The following is a 9,100-nucleotide window of genomic DNA, read 5'->3' as shown; positions in this document are numbered from 1 at the left end:
CTCAGAGGGAATGTTCGAAGTGGCAGGCCTCCGCATGGACTATACTCTCGTCAAAATGTAATCGCAAATTTCGTTAAAAAATATTTCCTGATGAAACCGTAGCTGAAACGCTCTCCGAGAAACCAGGTGGCACGAGTTTTTGTGTTTGCGATCAACGCAAAATTAAACCATTTAACCAGATAATGAGTTAATGAGCGTCTCAGTGGTAATGACAGGAAAGAATTTAAGCAGAGGATGAGTTAATAAGGAGATATTTTTTGTTAATAAAATTTATAATTTAGACATTTTAAATATCCACCGACTATCTACTGTTCACAAAAAGACTAAAAGTGGAATACTGTTGTGAATTTTTTTACTTTGCGCACATTCCCATTTCTGGTTGCGTGGAAAAGTACAGTACTCTGGGATTGTTTATATTAAGTGCCCTGCTTCATATTATACCCAACATATTTTTGCAACCATCGGCCGCTTGGAGTAGTCGGTCTGTGTGGTTAATGAGAGTACTTCCATAATTGTAGTTCTGAGAATTCTGTTCCACTGCGACAATCAGGGAGTTGTCAACATTGATTCATTCATTACGAGATGAGGAAGCATAAACTCGCCATTGACATCTCCTTTTTCCTCATTTCCTTGTTTCTATACCCATCATCTGCTATGATCACCGATTCATCATTCCATCGAGATGCCAGAGTGCTGATTTCAATGAAAGAAGGAATGGCCGATTCTAGTCGTCTGTTAGATACCTGGAGTGTCTCCAATCACACCACCTATTGCTCGTGGACTGGCGTCCAATGTGACCATGTTGGCCAAGTAGTGGCTCTACATCTCTCCTACATGAGTATTTCCGGACCATTTCCTACTGAGGTCACAAATCTGCAAGCCCTCCGTTTCCTCAACATTTCCAACAACTTTCTCACTGGAAGCCTCCCCTCCAACATATCAAAGTTGAAGAACCTAAAGGTCCTTGATGTCTTTTACAACAATTTGTCAGGGGCATTGCCACTTGATGTGAGCTATCTAGCGAAGCTCAACCATCTTGAGCTGGGAGGAAATTTCTTTTCGGGAAGCATTCCTTGTGAGTAATTTAACGAATTTAGAATATCTTTCATTGTATGGAAATAGTTTAAATGGAAGAATACCAAGAGAGCTTGGCAATCTTGTGAACTTGAAAAAACTTTATTTAGGCTATTACAATGTATTCGATGGAGATATTCCTGTGGAGATAGGAAATTTGAGCAAGCTTGTGGAACTCGATATGTCTGGTTGTGGTCTTACTGGTGCTCTTCCTGCTCAGCTTGGTGGTCTGAAAAATCTAGCTGCAATGTATTTATATGATAATAGCATCACTGGCCGTATTCACCCCGAACTGGGTAATCTTACGAGCTTAAGATGCATGGATCTGTCCAATAACTCTCTCTCTGGACAAATACCCATGGAACTCTCGGAGCTAAAAGAGTTAAAAGAGCTGTATCTGTCCTCGAACATACTACATGGCGAGATTCCACCTTTCATTGGTGATTTGCCATATTTGGAGGATTTGAACCTTTGGGGGAACAATTTCACAGGCCAGGTGCCTCAGCAACTGGGCATGAGTGGAAAGCTTGTGGAAATGGATATTTCTAAGAACAAACTGACCGGCTCCATCCCTCATAGTCTTTGTAAGGGTGGAAGGCTGGAGATATTGACTATAGAAAATAATTTATTCTTCGGCCCTATTCCTGATTCTTTGGGAAAATGTAATTCTCTTCATATGGTCCTCATGCAGAAAAATTATTTGAATGGTTCGATCCCTGCAGGCTTACTGTACTTACCCATGCTGACTCTGATCCAACTGCAGAACAATTATCTGAGTGGGAGCATATCGGAGCAAATTAATGCTGTATCCTCCATGCTATTGCGGCTTGATATTTCCAATAATCGTTTGAGCGGTTCTCTTCCTTCTTCCATAGGTAAATTATCTGCCTTGCGGAAGCTTCTCATCCATGGAAATCGATTAACGGGTAATGTTCCACCAGAGATTGGCCGACTGATGAATATTTCTACGATCGATTTCAGCGAAAACAGGTTTAATGGTATCATTCCTAAGGAGATTAGCAACTGTGCTTTACTTGAATCCATTGATCTTAGCCAGAATGAGTTCAGAGGTCCAATCCCAGTGGAAATCAGCAGGATGAAAAATCTCAACCGTCTGAACGTATCCGGAAATCAGTTGAACGAGAGCATTCCAAGAGAATTTGGAAAAAAGATATACGCAGACTTCTCAAACAACAACTTTTCAGGCGTCGTTCCAGACAGTAGTCTGTTTTATTTTGTCAATGTAAGTGGGAATCCATATTTATGCGGAGCTCAATTACGCTCTTGTGGGTCGAGACACACCAAAGTTGGACTTCTTTTAGCTCTCTTAGCGTTTGGACTCGTCATCTTCTGCTCGCTGGCCTTGGCATGTCTGACGGCCGTAAATAAGGCAAAAACCATTGGGAAGGACGGCGAGGGCAGGTCCTTGCAGATGACGACCTTTCAGAAAGTCAACTTTGGGACCGAGGACGTCTTGAAATGCATAAAAGAGGAGAACACAATCGGCAAAGGAGGAGCGGGAATTGTGTATAGAGGGATCATGCCTGATGGTGAACAAATTGCAGTCAAGAAGCTTACAAGTATTGGCACCTTCAATGGATGTGCGAACGATTATGGTTTCTCTGCAGAAATCAGGACTTTGGGAAAAATCCGCCATCGTCACATAGTTAGATTGCTGGCATTTTGCTCCAACCATGACGCCAATCTTCTGGTGTATGAATACATGCCTAATGGAAGCCTAGCAGAGCTGCTTCATGGAAACAATGGACGGCATCTGGATTGGGATAACAGGTACAAAATAGCAGTGGAGGCTGCCGAGGGATTGTGCTATCTTCACCACGATTGTCAGCCGAGTATCATTCATCGCGACGTCAAATCCAGCAACATTCTTCTGGACTCCAACTTTGAAGCACATGTTGCAGATTTTGGCTTGGCCAAGTTCTTGCATCATTCTGGTACCTCCGAATGCATGACCTCAATACCAGGATCCTTTGGCTACATAGCTCCTGGTAAATTGTTGTATCAATCTTTTTCTCATTTTAGAACTAATTTATTTTTATTGTAGTCTATACAATTTCATTAGGTCGCCTAACAGTTTTACTGTCCAGGTCACTGGTGTGAAAGATATCGCACAAAATCATTTCAACAAAGTCGAGCCATTCTTAATTTTAAATTTGTTTTTGAATCTAACATTCAACTTAACGTTGATTATTGAATTAACAGAGTACCTGTACACTCTGAAATTGGACGAGAAGAGCGACGTATACAGCGTTGGTGTGGTTTTGCTTGAGCTCATCACGGGTAAGGAGGCGGTGGGTGAATGTGAATTTGAAGAAGGCATTGTTGGAAATAATACTGAGAGGGGGGGTGAATCAGTATTATCTAGCAATTTATCAAATCTTCCTTATTTGTACTTTGAATTATTTTTGCATATCAGTACCATAAAATAATGAGCATGAACAAAGAAAACAGATAGTCACACCAAAGAACACAAGATATAAGGTGGAAACCCAATGTGGGTGAAAACCACCTGCTGCAATATGTCTCTATCTTCTTTCAAATTAGAAACTCCTTTTACAATAATTTTGTACTGGTGCAGTCCTTTACCAGTACGCAGGCTGCAACCTGCAGAGAGCTACAACTCTCTCTCGTTTTCCAGTCTCCTCCTGGAAGGGAGCTACAACCCCCCACTTCTTTTCATAAAGCATCAAATGATCAACAAGTATACAACAGTTACTGTCTACGACAGTTATCAGATCAGCAATAACAGAATTAACCCAGAAGACCTTATCAACAGAGAAATACAATCAACAGAACATCTTAAGACAGGGACGCAGTTTTCCCTTCTGTGGCCTGCGTATAGACGCAGATCACCTTCTGTTTTCCTGCGACCACCCGCAGGTATCCTTCTGCTGCCCTGCGTGCCCACGCACTGTTCCTTCAACTTCTATGCGTCCTGTTGCTTCAGGGACGCACCCAAAAACACTATCGCGCCGCGTCCTGTTACTGCAGAGACGCACCCAAAGACACTATCGTGCCGCGTCCTGTTGCTTCAGGGACGCACCTGAACCTTGGTCGCCCTGCGTCCCCACGCAGATATCCAGTTACTGAACTGCGTCCCGGACGCACCTGAGCCTGGTCTGCCCTGCGTCCCCACGCAGGTCTATCTCTGCTGCGCTGCGTCCCGGCGCAGGTCTATCTCTACTGCGCTGCGTCCCGGCACACTTGCCCTTCACTGTACCTGCGTCCCTTCGGGTATGAATGATTTCAAGACTTTAAGTGTAACCCAAACAGTCAGATCTATAGATCTGATCTTGCGCCAAAGAGATCTCGGTCCTTCAGTAGATTCGCCTTTTAGATCTAGACCAGATCTCACATCATAAGATATTCAACCGAAGACTTCCTAAATCCAAATGATCTCCTTTGCTTTATATAGGCAAGCTCCTCCTCAAAACATGGAACAATACCACGAGCCAACACCATAATAACACAATACCGTCGGCTAGATACCAAGAGTAAAGCACAAGAAACCCCCACGTGAGCTTTTCTCTGCCTAGAAATGAGTGCACTGGGTGGACGCACCCCCTGAACGGCTGGCCTGCGTCTCTGGACGCGGGCCTTGCATGGTGTACCTGTGGGTACGCACCTTCTGAACTGGTTTCCTGCGTCCTTCTTAAATTTCAACAAACTGAGAGCCTTGCCACGGGAGTTGCCATCAAGTACAACATCTGTAACATACAGCCATACCAGAAAACATAATGCCAACAATCTCCCCCTTTGGACTTGATGGCAACCTCACAAACTTCAGCTTCATTCTCCCCCTTTGACATCAAGGGCAAAGGGGTATGCTCCCCCTAAGATCATGCTCCCCCTGAATATGAACCAGATCTGCAGCGACGAACCATAATCCACCATGAAAGAGATAGAGACATATTGCAGCTATTTCCAAGATCTCCTTCTGACCATCCTCCATAATGCCAACAATGCATTATGTGCTCCCCCTGAGCCTGTACCACCAATAAGAAGAGGTTCAACAAGATGATGCATCAACAACCCCCAGCGTTTGCCTGAGGTATTCAAACGTGCCCCTGGGCAATGGTTTGGTAAGAATATCAGCAACTTGTTCCTTGGAAGGAACATACTCCAACTTGACTTTCTGTTCAAGCACTTGTTCTCGGAGAAAATGGTACTTGATTGGTATGTGCTTGGTTTTTGAATGCATGACAGGATTCTTTGAGATGCTGATTGCACTTGTATTATCACATAAGATGGGGATTGGTGGAGTACAAGTGATTTGAAAATCCTGCAAAGTCTGCATCATCCAAAGGAGTTGGGTGCAACAAGATGCAGCAGCAACATACTCTGCTTCAGCTGTAGACAAGGCAATTGAACTTTGTTTCTTGCTGAACCAAGATACCAGTCTGGAGCCCATAAAGAACGCACCACCACTTGTGCTTTTTCTGTCATCCACGCTTCCGGCCCAATCTGCATCTGTATAAGCATGAAGAGTAAGATCTGTATCTCTAGGAAACCATAAGCCATAATTTTGAGTCCCTTGAAGATATTTGAAAATTCTCTTAACTGCCTGAAGATGAGTCTCCTTCGGATTTCCCTGAAATCTTCCGACTATTCCAACTGCATGCATGATGTCCGGTCGGGTACCTGTCAAATAAAGTAAACTTCCAATCATAGATCTGTAGGTTGGTTGATGTACTGCTGCAGATTCATCATTTGCACTAAGGCTACATCCTCTGACCATGGGTGTACATACTGGTTTTGCATCTTCCATGCCATATTTCTTCAAAATCTGTTTGAGATACTTGGTTTGAGATAAAAAGATTCCTCCTTCCTTTTGTTGGATTTGCAAACCAAGGAAATATGTCAGTTCTCCTAGTAAGGACATTTCAAATTCTTTCTGCATGACCGAGGCAAAGCTTTGACTCATAGCTTCTTCATTGCTGCCAAAAATAATGTCATCTACATACACAACAAGTATTAGTAATTTGTCATTTTCAACTTTTATATAAAGATTGCTATCTGCTGAACCTTTTGAGAAACCTTGTTGATGAAGATATTTGTCCAAGCGGTAGTACCAAGCCCTTGGAGCTTGTTTGAGACCATAGAGGGCCTTTTTCAATCTGCATACAAGGTTTGGATCATTTCCAAGAATGAACCCATCTGGCTGTTCAACGTACACTTCTTCTTCCAAGTCTCCATTCAGAAAGGTTGATTTCACGTCCATTTGAAATACTTTGAAGTTTTGAAAACTTGAGAGAGCAAGGAACATTCGGATGGCCTCAAGTCTTGCAACAGGAGCAAAGGTTTCTTCAAAGTCTATTCCTTCTTGCTGAGCATACCCTTTACAAACAAGTCTGGCTTTGTTTCTAATAACTTCTCCATTTTCATTCATCTTGTTTTTGAAGACCCATTTTGTTCCGATAACGTTCTTATCTTTTGGTCTAGGAACCAGCTCCCAAGTGTTGTTCTTTTCGATCTGCTCAAGTTCTTCATCCATTGCTTTCACCCAACATTCATCTTTGCATGCCTCTTTCACATTTTGTGGTTCAGTCAAGGAGAGTAATGCCAAATAGCTTGAAGCTTCTGCAATTGTTCTTCTAGTTTGTACACCTGCGTCTTTCTGTCCCATAATCTGAGATTCTGGATGGTTCTTCTGAACATATCTAGATGGAGTCTTTTCTTCTATTCTTGTTTGCTCCTCTGGTTCTTCTTGAGGTTCTTCTTGAGGTTCTTCTTCTTCATCATTCTGTCTCTGAGGGTAGCCTTCATCTTCTTCGATGTCTTCCCGATGTATTTGCCTAGGAATGTATCCCTTCTCATCAACCACCACATCAATGCTGTCAACAATTCTGCCAAGTCTTTTATTGTAGCACTTGTATGCTTTGCTATGTGGAGAGTAACCAAGAAGAATGCCTTCATCTGCTCTAGGTTCAAATTTGCCAAGCTGCTCATCAGTATTCTTGATATAGCATTTTCTCCCAAAGATTTTGAAGTGCTTTACCGAAGGAGTTTTACCACTCCAGAGCTCATGAGGAGTTTGAGTGCTGTTCACCCGGACATTTGAGTGCTGAGAGTGGGGGTGAATCAGTATTATCTAGCAATTTATCAAATCTTCCTTATTTGTACTTTGAATTATTTTTGCATATCAGTACCATAAAATAATGAGCATGAACAAAGAAAACAGATAGTCACACCAAAGAACACAAGATATAAGGTGGAAACCCAATGTGGGTGAAAACCACCTGCTGCAATATGTCTCTATCTTCTTTCAAATTAGAAACTCCTTTTACAATAATTTTGGACTGGTGCAGTCCTTTACCAGTACGCAGGCTGCAACCTGCAGAGAGCTACAACTCTCTCTCGTTTTCCAGTCTCCTCCTGGAAGGGAGCTACAACCCCCTACTTCTTTTCATAAAGCATCAAATGATCAACAAGTATACAACAGTTACTGTCTACGACAGTTATCAGATCAGCAATAACATAATTAACCCAGAACACCTTATCAACAGAGAAATACAATCAATAGAACATCTTAAGACAGGGACGCAGTTTTCCCTTTTGTGGCCTGCGTATAGACGCAGATCACCTTCTGTTTTCCTGCGACCACCCGCAGGTATCCTTCTGCTGCCCTGCGTGCCCACGCACTGTTCCTTCAACTTCTATGCATCCTGTTGCTTCAGGGACGCACCCAAAAACACTATCGCGCCGCGTCCTGTTACTGCAGAGACGCACCCAAAGACACTATCGCGCCGCGTCCTGTTGCTTCAAGGACGCACCTGAACCTTGGTCGCCCTGTGTCCCCACGCAGATATCCAGTTACTGAACTGCGTCCCGGACGCACCTGAGCCTGGTCTGCCCTGCGTCCCCACGCAGGTCTATCTCTGCTGCGCTGCATCCCGGCGCAGGTCTATCTCTACTGCGCTGCGTCCCGGCACACTTGCCCTTCACTGTACCTGCGTCCCTTCGGGTATGAATGATTTCAAGACTTTAAGTGTAACCCAAACAGTCAGATCTATAGATCTGATCTTGCGCCAAAGAGATCTCGGTCCTTCAGTAGATTCGCCTTTTAGATCTAGACCAGATCTCACATCATAAGATATTCAACCGAAGACTTCCTAAATCCAAATGATCTCCTTTGCTTTATATAGGCAAGCTCCTCCTCAAAACATGGAACAATACCACGAGCCAACACCATAATAACACAATACCGTCAGCTAGATACCAAGAGTAAAGCACAAGAAACCCCCACGTGAGCTTTTCTCTGCCTAGAAATGAGTGCACTGGGTGGACGCACCCCTTGAACGGCTGGCCTGCGTCTCTGGACGCGGACCTTGCATGGTGTACCTACGGGTACGCACCTTCTGAACTGGTTTCCTGCGTCCTTCTTAAATTTCAACAAACTGAGAGCCTTGCCACGGGAGTTGCCATCAAGTACAACATCTGTAACATACAGCCATACCAGAAAACATAATGCCAACAATGAACATAACAGGGTGGGTGAAGAAGATGACGAACTGGAAAAGAGAAGAAGTAAAGAAGATTATAGATCCGAGGCTCAGCAGCATCCCAATGCGAGAAGCGATGCACACATTCTTCGTGGCTCTGCTATGCACACAAGAACAGCCGGTCCACAGGCCTACAATGCGGGAGATAGTCCAGATGCTCACTTATTTTCTATAGACAAAGTCTCCGTCTCCTTAAGTAGATTGCAGATTCTCGGAAAATTTGGGAATCCCAGGGACATCGGCGTGATCAATTTTTTGATCGCCCATGTTCGTCAGATTTTTGAATATTCAAGAAATCTGCAAATTGATCATGCCCATATCCGTCAAATTCCCACGAGTCAGATTCGAGTTAACCTCACCAGTCAGATTATGCTATGTTACGCTTTCTATCTGTCTAGATACCATGTTTGTAGGTGTATGTTCTTATTCTGATAAAACATTTTACAATGTATTATTATTTGAAAGTATGCCCATACCATTTTTGCATGTTAAAGTGATTGGGT

The 9,100-nt window shown here is 43.4% G+C and overlaps 1 protein-coding gene across 1 annotated transcript; it reads left to right on the top strand.

Moving 5' to 3' along the window:
• The first annotated feature begins 582 nt into the window (after positions 1–582).
• On the top strand, positions 583–8,772 carry LOC149172403 (uncharacterized). The gene is given in 4 exon segments (XM_089426312.1): positions 583–1,079; positions 1,081–3,083; positions 3,298–3,417; positions 8,576–8,772. Coding segments are annotated over 4 exon segments (2,817 nt in total).
• The last annotated feature ends 328 nt before the right edge of the window (positions 8,773–9,100 follow it).

The sequence above is a fragment of the Pinus tabuliformis genome, chromosome 4_2 (assembly GCF_031772625.1).
Source record: "Pinus tabuliformis cultivar Carrire ecotype Pingquan chromosome 4_2, CPIR1, whole genome shotgun sequence".
Lineage (NCBI taxonomy): Eukaryota > Viridiplantae > Streptophyta > Pinopsida > Pinales > Pinaceae > Pinus > Pinus tabuliformis.
The sequence above is the reverse complement of the archived record's forward strand: the minus strand, read 5'-3'. Positions and strand labels throughout refer to the sequence as shown.